Raw genomic sequence first — 15,190 nt, forward strand, 5'->3', positions numbered from 1 at the left:
AATATTGCTGAATAGCAAAATAAATAATTCTCATAGACCATTTTCTATTAGTTGTTATTCTCCATAAGATTTCATATAGCTGGATATTAGAAATTTTAATAACAGGAAAGTATGGCCAGTTCACTAACTGAAAAAACAAGAAAATAGCTGCAGGAGTAGGTTAAGGTGCCCCAATTTGGAACATAAGGGAAAATTAAAGTTAACCAAACACTTTCCATAGCTTTTCCCATAGCTTTGTATGAATTTATTTTTTCCCTTTCCTTTTCTCCTTCCCACCCCCGAAGTATACTGGCTACAGTTCTTTTGAGCAGAGTAGAGAATGCCCCCAAAGTGGTAGAACTTAATCCAGAAATGAAAGATGTTTAAAATGTAAATAATATTAGAGCGAGAGCACCCCCTACTGACAAACTAGGTCTATTAAGGTCCTTTATATGAACTAAAGATTATATGTTATTGGCTTACAATGCAGACAAACAAAAAAACAATATAACCCCTCTCATTTACACTCTATGGTTCCTAGAGATATTAACCTATTTATTGAAGACTATCTACCATCATTTTTCAAACCAAGACATACCAGTTAGAATATTAATGATTTTAATAATCTTCATACTGTCATGGATGGTTCCAAAAGACACCAAAATGGGTTTAACAGGAAAAAGTATGATACATAATTAAGGACTAGAACTTTTTAACACAGAAAAATAAACCTACTCTACCTCTTTGAAGATTTACTGGATTAGAAACAACGTAAGATTCCATTGAATTAGGCCCTGAAAGTCTGCCAAGAAAGAAGCACTATATTTTTTTTATAAATATCTGCCTTAACCATTTCTCCAATCAAGGCCCTGAATAGAGAGCTCAATTGTAGGTATCAGATAAAAATCTGAGGTAACATGGCAGATATTAACATCAATTTGTAAACTCATGGCACAAAGTAAATTCTGTCTTTAGGGATTCATATCTTAAATATAGTTTTCTATGGTAAGCAATTAGAAGTAAAACTTCAAATAATTAAAAAATTGTCAATGGCAATAAAAATAATGATTGCCTTTTAGATTTTGCTACTCTTTTAGGTGAGTGAAGAAGCAGTGCCTATGGCTTGCCTCTCTGACACTCACAAATGATTCTAAGACAGAAAAAAGGAAAACAATGTATAATTAAATATTTGTAAGGATAACTTACCCAAGGTCACAAAAGCAGGAGACCCAAATTAATGCCTATTCAATTGCTTTTAAGCAAGTACCAACAATTTAACAGTCTAACAAATTCTTGATCATACCAACTTTTACAAGGGAGCCTCAGTTGGAAAAATAAGTAAGTACTCTATTCCCAGCATCAAGAATAAAATAATTTTAACTCTAGGAAATGTAGTTAAAACATGGCATCAACAATTCAGGCTACCCTGGACTAGACTCTAGAATTCAGAAGACTAGACACAGCACTACAAAAGTAAGTTCTAAGAGTTTCCAAGCATATACCATATAAGAGAAACATTGTGTAATTTTCCTTCCTCTTGATATTTAGCGTTCCCAGCGAAAGACTTATTAGACACTCACGGATCAACACTCTTTGCTATAGCAGCCATGATAAAGAGAACCGCTTCTGTCACCTCCCAGGGTGGGTTGCCTTCTTTCAGAGTAGAATATAACTAGAGAAGAAGAGGTGGATTATGGATCCATTAAAAGAAAACAGAATGCCAAAACAAGCAAACCAAAAAATCCTGTTAGTTACAATAAATCCAGCTCCTTATTTCTAAATCTAATTACTTACAGCCAGGCAAGAATATTATTTTCATTTTTCACATCCTTATTAACTAGAAGTAACTACCATTTTAATATCTGAAACAAACCCATTTAGATCCCCAAGAGGTTTTCAAGATTATCATCTGCCCCCAGGAAATGAGTATTAAGGGAAAAACAAAACAGTACATGAGTGTCTTTTCCTGGTCCTGACAATAACTGATAAATACATACACATACTTAAACTGAAGATACAATGTAAATTCTCTATATATGCAGGGGCTTTACATTTTTATTGTTTTTAACTATTTGTCTGCATCAATACTGGTAGTACAGATTAAATTCCTAAAAAGTAAGTGTTTTAGAAGCACCTATCACAGTATCATATGCAAGCAAAATTTAAAAAAATAAATAGACCTAGCACAATACTAAGAAATGTTCTGATCCAGAATTTCCCAGGCATATCCATCTGTGGAATGTGACTATGTATTAGTCTAAGATTTCTGCAAATAACAGACACTGCTAGGGAAGGCAAAATTAAACAACTCTCTTGTTATATGACTTCATGGAGCCTTTAACACACTATTTAAATGATTTCCCAATTTTAACTAATGATAGAACTTTTTCTTTTGCCAAAAACATCTCACAGGGTTGGTGTTCCAGACTAAATCTTAGATAACATTGATAATTTATATAAATTTGTAAACTTAAGTCTGAAGAAGATCAAGGGACTTGCTCAAAACCATAGAGCCAGAAACAGAAAAACTGAAATCTGAACACAGGTCATCTGCTTATGATCCAGAGATCTCACTGAAATTGCTTTCTAAGAACCCCCAACCCTTCATAGGTGGATCTATAAACATGCTTTGCTTATGCAGTGAAAAGGTTATAATTTTATTAACATTTTCTAGATCAGATTATGCCCAATTATACACAAAATGGCTGATTTACCCCCCTCCCCAAAAGTTCAGGTTAGCTCAGTATTGCTGTGACAAAGCATTCAAACTAGTATTTCAGAGCTCATTAGAGTATGCACAATCCAGCAATATGAAAACCACTTGAAATTATGCTGATGTTAAGTGATACGGAATGATGAGCACTACAGCCTTATGAGGTAAAATCTTACTACTCTCTGTCAGAAAAACCACAGGATTATGAATCTCCCACTCTAGTATGGTTACCTCTGAGATAAAACAGGAATCTAGCCATAAGTGTGGACAAAGGAAATGCCACATAACTACAAGGATTGCCAGAATCTTTGTATATAAACTATTAAGGCAGAAAACCTTGCCTATTTTTTCTGGCTAGGTCCAAATTCCCTGTAAGTAGCCTGGAGGCTTTAATGCTTATCTATGATCTTCCATTATAGCTGTACAGGTGGAACAGCCTCATTAGCAATAGTAATAGAGTAAATCATGACTGAGTCATCCAGATTACAATTCGCTTGTAAGATGCTAAATAAATATAGCTACTATATGCCAGGCAGTGTGCTAGACACCTGCATATTTATTACCCCACTTAGTCAGTGAGATTGAAGCAATAAGATGGAATATTTACAGAAGACAGAAGTAAACACAAGGTGATTGGTAAAAGTGGCAAGAATCTCCAAATAGGCTTACCTGAGCAAAACATTCCATAGACCCAATCAAGAAAATCAAGTCCTTCACCAGGTCTGATACTCTCATCCGAAACTCCCCAAAGTCATCAGTCTCCTCAGGAACCCCCTCCTAAAATTTCAAATCAGATAATATTTGTTTCAAACTCACCGAGGCTTTCAATGACCTCTATAAAATTAAGAATAAAGAAGAAAAAAACATTATGCAGTTAAGTCTCAATGAACAAAAGTTGCCCTAAATCACAAGGATATTTTACCATAGACAGTCTCCCAAACTGTGAGGTATGTCAAGTCAATGTAACATATCCTCTACCTTTTATGAGAAATTCTTTGGGGGCTTGTGCTTTGTATTTTTAAGCTATACTTTGTTCTATTAGAAAAATGGGGTGTAGTGGGATGAGAAGTGACCTAGATAATGTGGTTTAAGTTATAAGCCTACCTAGAGACGTCAGCTCTTGGTACTGAACAAGACTCTGAAGCAGGGGTCCTCAAACTTTTTAAACAGGGGGCCAGTTCACTGTCCCTCAGACTGTTCGAGGGCCACTGGAGAGTGTGGCGCACATTCCACACATGTGCACTGTGGGCACGGGACAAGTTGGCTGCTAAGCAGGACAGGCAGCGGTGGCAAAAACACCTGGTGGGCCGCATGTGGCCTGCGGGCCATAGTTTGAGGACCCCTGCTAAGTCAGAAGTTTTATGGTTCAAGATATAACAAAATCAACCACTATCACAGTAACTTCACAAAGAAAACAGAATGTTTGAGTTTTCGACTTAAAGAAAAATTTCATATAGGTAAACAAATACGCAAAACAAGTGTAGTAAAATATGATGGTAGAATTTAGAGGATAGGTATATAGATATTCACTATAAAATTATTTCACCATTACTTTATGTTTGAAGATTTTCATTAAAAAAATTTAGAGATCATTTACATTCCATGCTTTCCTATTCCACCACACTTCTGTAAGTAAACAAAGGGTTACCAATTATGGGATGTTAAGGCCATGTATAAGAATCTTGGCTCCCAGTATCTGAAAAAAGCCTTTAGTACTATTATTAGTTCGACCTTCTTGCTTTAAGATGAAGAAATTAAAGGTCGAGTAAGGAGGAGGAAATGATGCCACAGAACTAGCAAAGGCAAGGAGATCAAGCATAAAGCCATTTAAACCAGAGCAGCCCTGTTTTTATTTATTACCAATCAGTTCTGTATGGTACTTGGAATAGGTAAAACGAAAAAATATATTACAAATCAGGCTTCCAAGTAAGACGTAGTTGAGATAGGATTCTTCAGTTTAAAAACAAGTTTGAAAACCGTTAGACTGAATCATGACTAAGGTTCTGTGGCAATACAAAATAGCATGACTCAAACACATACTAACATTAAAATTAAGAAAACAGCATGTCAGATTTAACTGTAAGCAACTGAACTTACTCCCGGTCCTAGATTAAAGGACAAGGATTAAACCAACCACCAAACAACAAAAAGGATGAAATAAATTTTGTGGCAAAATCTGAAGAAACTAAGTAAACATGGAGGTTGAAGAATTTTCCAATGGACTATTTTATAATATTTCTAGTATGTTTTCTTTTTAACAAATAGATTTCCGTATTTTTTTTAAAACTATAAAATCAGTATAAATAATATAAAGAAAAACATGTAAGTATGTGGAGGATGGGGAGTCATATGTAATTTTCTTTCTTTTTATATATATATATATTTTGAGACAGAGTCTCATTCCACTGCCCGGGGTAGAGTGCCGTGGCATCAGCCTAGCTCACAGCAACCTCAAACTCCTGGCCTCAAGCAATCCTCTTGCCTCAGCCTCCCAACTAGCTGAGACTATAGGCAGGCGCCACCATGCCCAGATAATTTTTTGTATATATTTTTAGTTGTCCAGCTAATTTCTTTCTATATACTTTTTAGTAGAGATAGGATCTCGCTCTTGCTCAGGCTGGTTTCGAACTCCCAAGCTCAAATAATCCACCCGCCTCAGCCTCCCCAGAGTGCTAGGATTACAGGCGTGAGCTACCATGCCCGGCTCATATGTAATTTTCAAAATCCTTAACAAATATTTCACTTTTGTATTAGTTTTTATCAAACCATATATTTTATACTATTAAAAACAGTACAAGGCCGGGTGTGGTGGCTCACACCTGTAATACTAGCACTCTGGGAAGCTGAGGTGGGCGGATCGCTCAGGGTTAGGAGTTCTAAACCAGCCTGACCAAGAGCAAGACACTGTCTCTACTAAAATAGAAAGAAATTAATTGGACAACTAAAAATATATAGAAAAAATTAGCCAGCCATGGTGGCGCATGCCTGTAGTCCCAGCTACTCAGGAGGCTGAGGCAGCAGGAATGCTTGAGCCCAGGAGTTTGAGGTTTCTGTGAGCTACGCTGATGCCATGGCACTCACTCTAGCCTGGGCAACAAAGCGAGACTCTGTTTCAAAAAAAAAAAAACAGCATAAAATTTTACATTGTTTTTTTTTCACTTAGCGTGAAAAAAAATTGAATTACAAAAAATTGAATTACTTCAATTCAATAGTCATTATTTTTAATTGCTACATAATGGTTCACCAAGTTGCTATATGATAAATCTACATAACTCTTCTTATACTGCTGTATATGAGTTCATCATTTTTTACTTTTACAGATAATGTTTTGTACATAAAATAGCTGTCTGTTCTTCTGCAGAATTATATAAGATAAATTACTAGGAGAAGAATTACTGGTTTAGCTGGAAGGATTTTTTTCCTACATAGGCCTAATACTCTTCATTATATTGGTAATTGACTTCTCCAGTGGAAGCTGTAGAACAACAAAACCTGCAGATTCCGTTAGCTTTATTCTTTTACCTTTTCAGTCCCTTTTCAAATTAGCACTGACAAAAGCAGGAAAGAAAGATATGAAGAAGCAGAGAACGGAACTTACATGGTCTGGTTCCAGCTGGCAGTGCCGAGCTAAGGCATGAAGTAGCCTCTGAATGTAAGCTTTGAAGATGCCATGAATAACCTCATCATTAGTTTTGTACAAATGCTCTCCTAGTCGGTACCAAAAGTTAAAGGAAATTTCTACTACCTATTAGATTAAAAGAGAAAAGATGATTTATTGGAATGGGAAAGGATCGGAACAAGAAAACAGTTTTATTACTAAGGCCATACAGAAAAGAAGATATACCTTTTTTTCTTTTTTAAAGAGACAGGGTCTTGCTCTGTCATCCAGGCTGGAGTGCAGTGGCATGATCATAGCTCACTATAGCCTCAAACTCCTGGGCTTGAGCAATCCTCCCACCTCAGCCTCCCAAGTAGCTGAGATTACAGGCATGAGCCCCTGTGCCCAGCAAAAGATATACTTTTAAATAACATTAGCAGAGATTCACGCCTATAATCCCAATACTTTAGGAGGCCAAGGTGGGAAAATCACTTGAGCCCAGGAGTTGTTTGGGGCTGCAGAGAGCTATGATCATGTTATGGCACTCCAGCCTAGGTGACAGAGCAAGACCCTGTCTGAAAAAAAAAAAAAAAAAGAAAGGCCAGGCATGGCGGCTCACACCTGTAATCCTAGCACTCTGGGAGGCCGAGGTGGGCGGATTGCTCAAGGTCAGGAGTTTGAAACCAGCCTGAGCAAGAGCGAGACACCGTCTCTACTAAAAATAGAAAGAAATTAATTGGACAACTAAAAATATATAGAAAAAATTAGCCAAGCATGGTGGCATATGCCTGTAGTCCCAGCTACTTGGGAGGCTGAGGCAGAAGGATTGCTTGAGCCCCAGAGTTTGAGGTTGCTGTGAGCTAGGCCGATAACACAGCACTCTAGCCCAGGCAACAGTGTGAGATTCTGTCTCAAAAAAGAAGAAAAGGCAGGGCGCTGTGGCTCACGCCTGTAATCCTAGCTCTTGGGAGGCCGAGGCGGGCGGATTGCTCAAGGTCAGGAGTTCAAAACCAGCCTGAGCAAGAGCGAGACCCCGTCTCTACTATAAATAGAAAGAAATTAATTGGCCAACTGATATATATATAAAAAATTAGCCGGGCATGGTGGCGCATGCCTGTAGTCCCAGCTACCCGGGAGGCTGAGGCAGAAGGATCACTCGAGCCCAGGAGTTTGAGGTTGCTGTGAGCTAGGCTGACGCCACGGCACTCACTCTAGCCTGGGCAACAAAGTGAGACTCTGTCTAAAAAAAAAAAAAAGAAGAAAAAATTTACGAGAGGAACCAGTTAAGAAGCCACCTTTTGTCCAGTAGATTTATTATTACTCCTCTAAATTATCTTCCCACATTAGGCTCAAAAACTCCATTTAGAATGACTGGCTTTACAGTCCCTTTTTAGCCCTGAGATAATTTCTCCAAAAGTTATACTGGATTCTGAATTTAAAGAAGATACAGAAATAGGAATCTCTTTTAAAGTATTTTTTTTTTTTAAATTCTGAAATCCTTTCATTAAATGTTTGAGATTAGAACATTTCTTACCAGGCAAATCATTAGTAATTACCTGAACATAACTGAATCAGCCTCAACTTTTATTCACCTGCTTTCTTGAGTGGGAGAGAAAATCACAGGACTACTACTAGGCCTAAGAGTAGACATTAAGAGAGTCCCTCCATCTTTTTCCCATCAAGGATCCAAAACAGAGCTATTTAAAACAATGCCCAACTTGGGAGTACTCCTTTCTTACGTCTACACTATAAAGAGGTAAAATTTCTCAAATAAATAAGATTTTAAAACAATTAGCAAAGTTAAAACAGGCAGAGTATCTTAAAGATTTTTGAATGAAGGAGACCCTTAAGTCCTTTAGATCCCTTTCTCATTGCCAGCCTCATTTGAAGAAAAATTTTAGGTGCTAAGACTTGTGGAGGTACAGTCAGGATTTGGTGGTTTTTAGCTATAAAGCTCTAGAGAATAAAGGGAGCTAGAGAAGAGGCTCAGTACAAAGAAACGGGTTTTCTTGCTAATGGGTTCCTTGAGGTGCCTACAATAGTCAGGGCAGCTAACTAGGTAAGAAGGATTCAAAGCAGAAACTCAAATATACTTGGGTTTTGTTTTTTTTTTAATTCCATTACAGAGGAAATCCCCACATCACATTAATTAAAAACAAGATTATAATTTCTCAAGAATAAAAGGCTAAGCATGAAGCAGTGGAATATAGACAACATGCAACATACAATCTGGAGAATAATGGCCTTAGTATAGTACAAATACTACCTCATATTGAGGATGTCCTGCACAGATAAGCAGCAGTTCCAGAGTTCGCAGGTCCCCAAGACCTTGGCCTGGAGTACAAACAATTTTTTCAAGAAAAGTTTCACATAGTTCAGTGAAAATACGGCAGTAATTCAGAACTCTACAGAAGGAAGAGGAATAAGAGCACCATGTCAGAAATTTGGATATTTTATGTATAAACTCATAGTCGCAGTGAATCAAATAAAAGGTTTCTCAACCTAAGGAACATCTGGTGATTACTGCTATGCTGTATCACAATCTCTATAACAGATACCTTTACTTAGACCATATACTTCTACGCATATAAGCAAGTGACTTGCCAGTTCAAATTCTTAATTACTAAAACATCTGAATAAAAATTCCCATCAAATCATGCTTGATATTTTAAAGTTTGTCCCTAATTTGTAGAGCCTTACCCTTTGTAAGTGCAAAAACTTACGACTTTCCATGATTGGTAATTCTACAATCTCTCCTTCTGCATCCAATTTGCCACTCTAGGTTCAGATGAGAATAATAGAGCATCTTTAGGATGCACTGTTTTTATATTTACAGTCACTGAGAATCACAAATGATAGATGAATAATAAAAAGTGACTTAAAAGAATATTAGTTTATAGGCAAATCCAGGGAATTCAGCCTTAAATAATTACTCACTTGTCTAAATCTTCACGTGCCACAGCCATATGATAGGCAGTCTCCAACGTCAGGACTCCCTGAAAAAGTTGCATGGCTAATGGCAAATTAGTCTCCACATTCTCAATGGCATAGAGAGCTGAGCACACACAATCTGAAGCAGCTTCATGTAGGTTAGAAGAGGTCTTATCCTGTTGCTGGGAGGTAACAGGAATAAGGAAACAAGACATATGATTACTAAGGTGTGTAAGCCAAGCACAGCTGGCTCCCCACACCTATGCGTTGAATCAACCGTGGGTAGAAAATATTCAAAAATAAAAAATAATACAAATTTTAAAATTATAGTATAATGACTATTTACATAGCATTTACATTGTATTGGGTATTATAAATAATCTAGAGATGATTTAAAGTATGCACAAAGACGTGCGTAGGTTATATGCACACACTATAGCATTTTATATAAAGGAGTTGAGCGTTCTCAGATTTTGGTACTCAATAGGAAGGGTGACAGTACTGAAACTAATGCCCCCAGGGTACTGAGGGACTATATAACAAGAAAACAATTATAGCCTCTTTCTGAACATGTACTTCATGGATTTTTTTTTTTTTTGAGATAGAGTATCACTCTATCGCCCCAGGTAGAGTGCAGTGGTGTCATCATAGCTCACTACAACCTCAAACTCCCAGGTCAGGTGATCCTCCTGCCTCAGCCTCCAGAGTAGCTGGGACCACAGGTGCACGACATGGCGCCTGGCTAATTTTTCTATTTTTAGTAGAGACAGGGTCTCGCTCTTGCTCAGGCTGGTCTTGAACTCCTAAGCTCAAGCAATCTTCCTGCCTTGGCCTCCCAGAACGTTAGGATTACAGGCATGAGCCACTGCACCCAGCCTGAACATGTAATTTAAACATATAGTAGCCTAGCCTATGAGACAACATCCATCAATCTTCCCAATCCTATTTCTCTATATGCCAAGCAAATCAGCCTTTCTGTACCTCAATTGTGATCATATGATTTCTAATCTCCATGTTTTTATTCATGTGAGTCCTTCCAAATGGAATACAATGTGTTCCCTGCCCTATTTTAAGTCTGTTAAAATCTTTTCTATCCTTTTTCTGATATTCCAGTACTATCTAAAATGAAAATGAAAGGGCTAAACAAGTACCAAAAACACATGCCTAAACACATCATTGTGAAATATCAGAATACTAAAAAGTTAAACAGAGGTTCTTAAAGCTTCTGGGGAAAAGGGAAGGAGGTATTGGAAAGGAGCAAAAATCAGAGTTCTCAGATTTCTCATTAATGATGCATGCTAGTAAAAGAGAGCAAGACCTCTTAAATTTTGAAGAAAAATAACATTGAACCTAGAACTCTATACCTAGCCAAACCATCAATCAAAACTGAAAGCAAGGTCAGGCGCGGTGGCTCACGCCTGCAAATCCTAGCACACTGGGCAGCCGAGGCGGTCAGATCATTTGAGCTTAGGAGTTCGAGACCAGTCTGAGCAAGAGCGAGACCCCATCTCTATCAAAAATAGTAAGAAGTTAGTTGGACAGCTAAAATATATAGAAAAAATTAGCCAGGCATGGTGGCACATGCCTGTAGTCCTAACTACTCCGGAGGCTGAGACAGAGGGATTGCTTGGGCCCAGAAGTTTGAGGTTGCTGTGAGCTAGGGCTGACACCATGGCACTCTAGCCCGGGCAACAAAGTGAGACACTGTCTCGAAAAAAACAAAACTGAAAGCAAAATAAAAATATTTCTTGGGCATGCAAAAATTCTAAGTTTGCTTTCCATGTATCTTTTCTGAGGAAGTTATTTGCAGTGGTTCAAAAAAAAATAAAATAAACAGTTAATCCAACTCAAATAGCACAGTAAGTAAGGCAAAGTCCCAAGATGATAGCTGGGGAGTTAGAGCTAAAGAACAATTGATGCAAATTACAATGGATCAGAAGGTTAAAAGAAGGAAACCCCTGGGGCTTCTATTTAAGAGAGTACAGTTGAAAGGTTGAATAAATTTAATAAGGGTAAATTAGCCTTTCTTGAATAATAAAATACAAGAACATTTAGACTCTCCAGTGGGGGTCAAAAAGCTACATAAGCAGGTTAGGGAGAACACCACAGATGCAAATTGTTCATTAGGTTATTCTTAGATTGAATGGTGGGTTTAAAGATACTCATATTACCATGTTATGAAAGTTAGATAGGCCGGGCGCTGTGGCTCACGCCTGTAATCCTAGCTCTTGGGAGGCCGAGGCAGGCGGATTGCTCAAGGTCAGGAGTTCAAAACCAGCCTGAGCAAGAGTGAGACCCCGTCTCTACTATAAATAGAAAGAAATTAATTGGCCAACTGATATATATATAAAAAAAAAAAAAATTAGCCGGGCATGGCCACCATGCCTGTAGTCCCAGCTACCCGGGAGGCTGAGGCAGCAGGATTGCTTGAGCCCAGGAGTTTGAGGTTGCTGTGAGCTAGGCTGACGCCACGGCACTCACTCTAGCCTGGGCAACAAAGCAAGACTCTATCTCAAAAAAAAAAAAAAAAAAAAAAAGAGAAAGTTAGATAAATGTTAAAATTTATTATTCTGTCTATATCAAGTTTTTTATTTTTAAAAAAAGAGCTATGGGGGAGAAGTTGTACAAGCAAGTCGTGGTCAAAACATAAAGCAAAATTTGGCATGATTTGTGAACCACTGAATCAATATAAAAATGAGATTATTTGACCCTGACTCCAGATACTCTAAACATTCTTCTTACAAGTGAGAGAGAGGTCCTGACACTGGATTAGTCGAGAAGATAACATAATCCTGGCATACTGTTCAGCTTCTTCCTTACTCCAATCCCAATAACCAGAAGTCACCACGGTTAAGTGTGAAGTATATTCTATCTAAACTGCCTTCTATTCATATGTAATCATATTAAATCTTTTAAACAAAAGTGAGACTTGACTTTACAACTGTCAGCATCCTAACTTTCCTGAGGCTTAGCTTCTAATGCAAGAATAACAGCAGAAATACACTAAAATGTCAAGTGTCTCCCTGAAGAAGGTGCTTTCTTTTTCCTTCCTTAATTCACAGTGGTATCAATCTAGCATCACGCTACTATCTTCTAAATAACAGTGCACGATCATATATCCAGTATACACAGAGCTTCCATACAAACACATCTTCATTAAAGGAAACCCTTTAGGAGAAAGACACAAAGTTATTCACATCTCCAAAGACCTCTTCAGTATTTGTGCTTGAGACAATGCTATGCTTCTTGTTCAACAATCCAGTCTTATTCTAAGCACTCACTGACTCCTATCTACCAAGAATTACTAGGCATTACTACTTTCAAAGTTTAAAGAAATGCACAAGTATATAAAGAGACATTCATTACCAGTTATTCCACTAATGTCAAAAAACCCAAATCCATTCTCTACGTACACTGCTTTTTAACTAAACTATCTCAACTACAAAGATAATATTCTGATCTATAATTGTCTCTGGATACAATAAAGATAATTTTTGATTCCACCTATTCTATATTTTCTAAATTTCTGATGTACATGTAATTACGTAATGGTAATGTCAAAATTCAATGACTATTACTAGGAACACATAATTTTGTACTTTTGAAAAAAAGGAAAAAGACACCAATGGCTGTTATTTGGATTTTAATATGTAAATCATTTATCTGCACATAAGATTGCTTTCCTCTTAAATATAACTACATTCTATTCTGAATATTAAAACTGATACTTTTAATTTGGTGTTTGGCAGCAAGGAAGAGACACTGCCGTTTTCTTACTATACACCTTTCAATCACTGTGCAGTAATCTGAAAACACTGTTATGTCCCAGCAGGTTAGTTACAAAAAGTGACTGTGGCAGAAATACTTTGATAACGTCATTACTTACCAAAACCTCAAAAAGAAGAGCCAGTAACTTATTGTTAGCCATGAAGTTACTGTCCAAAACTCCCAAGTTAAACCAACTTCCCAAACAGCGAAAGACCTTCATAAGCATTTTCTCATCTGTTCCTGCTTTTTCTACACAGGTCATCTGAATAGAAGAAAAAGTTAAATAATGTCAATGTATATACTTAGACCATTATTATAATCATCTTACAAGTATAATAATGAGAAGGATGACAATAATAACTGCTAATAGTTCAAAGTGCTTTGTAGTGCCACTGTTCCAAATACCAGTAATCCATTTACTCCCCAGTGAAAATCTATAGGCAGGTCCCATTATCTCCAGTTTCTTGATAGGGAAACTGAGGTACAGAGGGGTTACAGACTTACCCAAAGATAGATACATTTCAGAAGTAATTTGCTAGGTTTCTTGGTTCCCATTTCTGCATTAATGTCGTATTATCAATAGAATTATTTTAAAAGTAATATTTACTCATCTATACACCTGATTTTTATAGAATAAAAATAAGCTAGAGTTAGCTAGGCATACTACTATATATTCCCACATGAAAAGTTGATGTTCTAGTTTCAGCATTTGAATACTCTAGTAAACATGTCATTCCACGGAAAGTGACACTACTATAAATATTATTAAAAGGACAAAATAGAAGTCAGACTAAAACTGATCAGTTTTTCTATTTGCAGAGTGTTTTTGTGATATATATTTTTTTCCAAAGGAAAATACAATGCAACCTTTTCTGGATAAACAATGTTCTAAAATAGCTGTTACAGGCATTGAGTTAGAAACGGAATTGCCATGGGGTTCAGGAGGCATGGCCGGGGGAACCAGTGGAATCCCATAATGTGTTATCAAACCAGATCTAAAGGCTGACACTTATACTTCCAGGTAGCCATGCTCCCGCTATGTTGCAATATCAGGCAATATGTGTACACACTTAATTAGCTTGAATTGTAATGAATTAAAATGAAAGAAGAAAAAATGAAATAACTCAAGTAAGTTTATGGCAACCACAGTCTAAAGAATTCTGATATTCATGGTTACAATACAGGTATAAACTATATAAGAAAATTTTCCAAATTTGAAGCTTCATCTACCACACAATCTACATTTAAGATGATTATCTTTATTACTGTGCTCCAAAGAGTACTAAGTTTCTAAGATGAAGAAAAGTGAGGGGTTAATATATGACTATATACCATGTTCATTCCCACAGAACACTAAGTTATTGGAAAACTGGAAAACTACATTTTTTTAAACTAACCTTTTCTTATAAGAAGACAGAAGAAAAAAGAAGAGACAAAGGAAGTACTAGTATATAAATGTCCCTGGCTCCTTCTATTTTTCTCTCTCTTCTTGGCCATTACATTTTAGGGGGAGGAAGAAAAGCACATAACTATTAATAATAAATAAGCTGACCAGTCGTTATAACATTTACTGAGCCTTTTCTACATGTCAGGCACTATTTTAAGAGCTTTATATGAGTTATGTGTATTAACACATTTAATCCCCATAATATGAAATATAGATACTATTATTCCCCATTATACACATGAGAAAACTGAGGCAGATGGGTCAAGTAACTTGACCCAATATGACACAGCTTGTAGTACCATCTCCATAACTCAAACTGAAGAAGTCTGGCTTCAAAGTCTATGATCTTAACCACTGTGCCACAGCTACCTCTCAAATTTTTATATTTGCTTGTACATACAAAACAAATATGCTAATAATATCAAGAATTTCTTATATTTCAAAAACCTCTAACGGGGGTAGACTACAGAAATGATCTTATGAATATTACAAATAATTATTAGTACAACTATCTATACACTAATATACATTGATAGTGATTAGTATATTACCAAAGAGTGCCAGGAAGGGCCGGGCGTGGTGGCTCACGCCTGTAATCCTAGCTCTCTGGGAGGCCGAGGCGGGCGGATTGCTCAAGGTCAGGAGTTCGAAACCAGCCTGAGCAAGAGCAAGACCTCGTCTCTACTATAAATAAAAAAGAAATTAATTGGCCAACTAATATACATAGAAAAAATTAGCCAGGCATGGTGGTGCA

At 36.9% G+C, this 15,190-nt stretch overlaps 1 protein-coding gene across 1 annotated transcript in view; it reads right to left on the reverse strand.

Moving 5' to 3' along the window:
* The window catches only part of TNPO3 (transportin 3), an 87,895-nt gene that overhangs the window by 30,747 nt on the left and 41,958 nt on the right, over positions 1-15,190 (reverse strand). The window contains exons 5-10 of the mRNA XM_012789181.2: positions 13,108-13,251; positions 9,228-9,403; positions 8,557-8,695; positions 6,291-6,437; positions 3,362-3,469; positions 1,560-1,651 (exon numbers count right to left, since the gene is read on the reverse strand). Coding sequence (XP_012644635.1) covers positions 1,560-1,651; positions 3,362-3,469; positions 6,291-6,437; positions 8,557-8,695; positions 9,228-9,403; positions 13,108-13,251 — 806 coding nt within the window. The remainder of the gene's footprint in view (positions 1-1,559; positions 1,652-3,361; positions 3,470-6,290; positions 6,438-8,556; positions 8,696-9,227; positions 9,404-13,107; positions 13,252-15,190) is intronic.

This window comes from Microcebus murinus, chromosome 9 (genome assembly GCF_040939455.1).
Source record: "Microcebus murinus isolate Inina chromosome 9, M.murinus_Inina_mat1.0, whole genome shotgun sequence".
NCBI lineage: Eukaryota > Metazoa > Chordata > Mammalia > Primates > Cheirogaleidae > Microcebus > Microcebus murinus.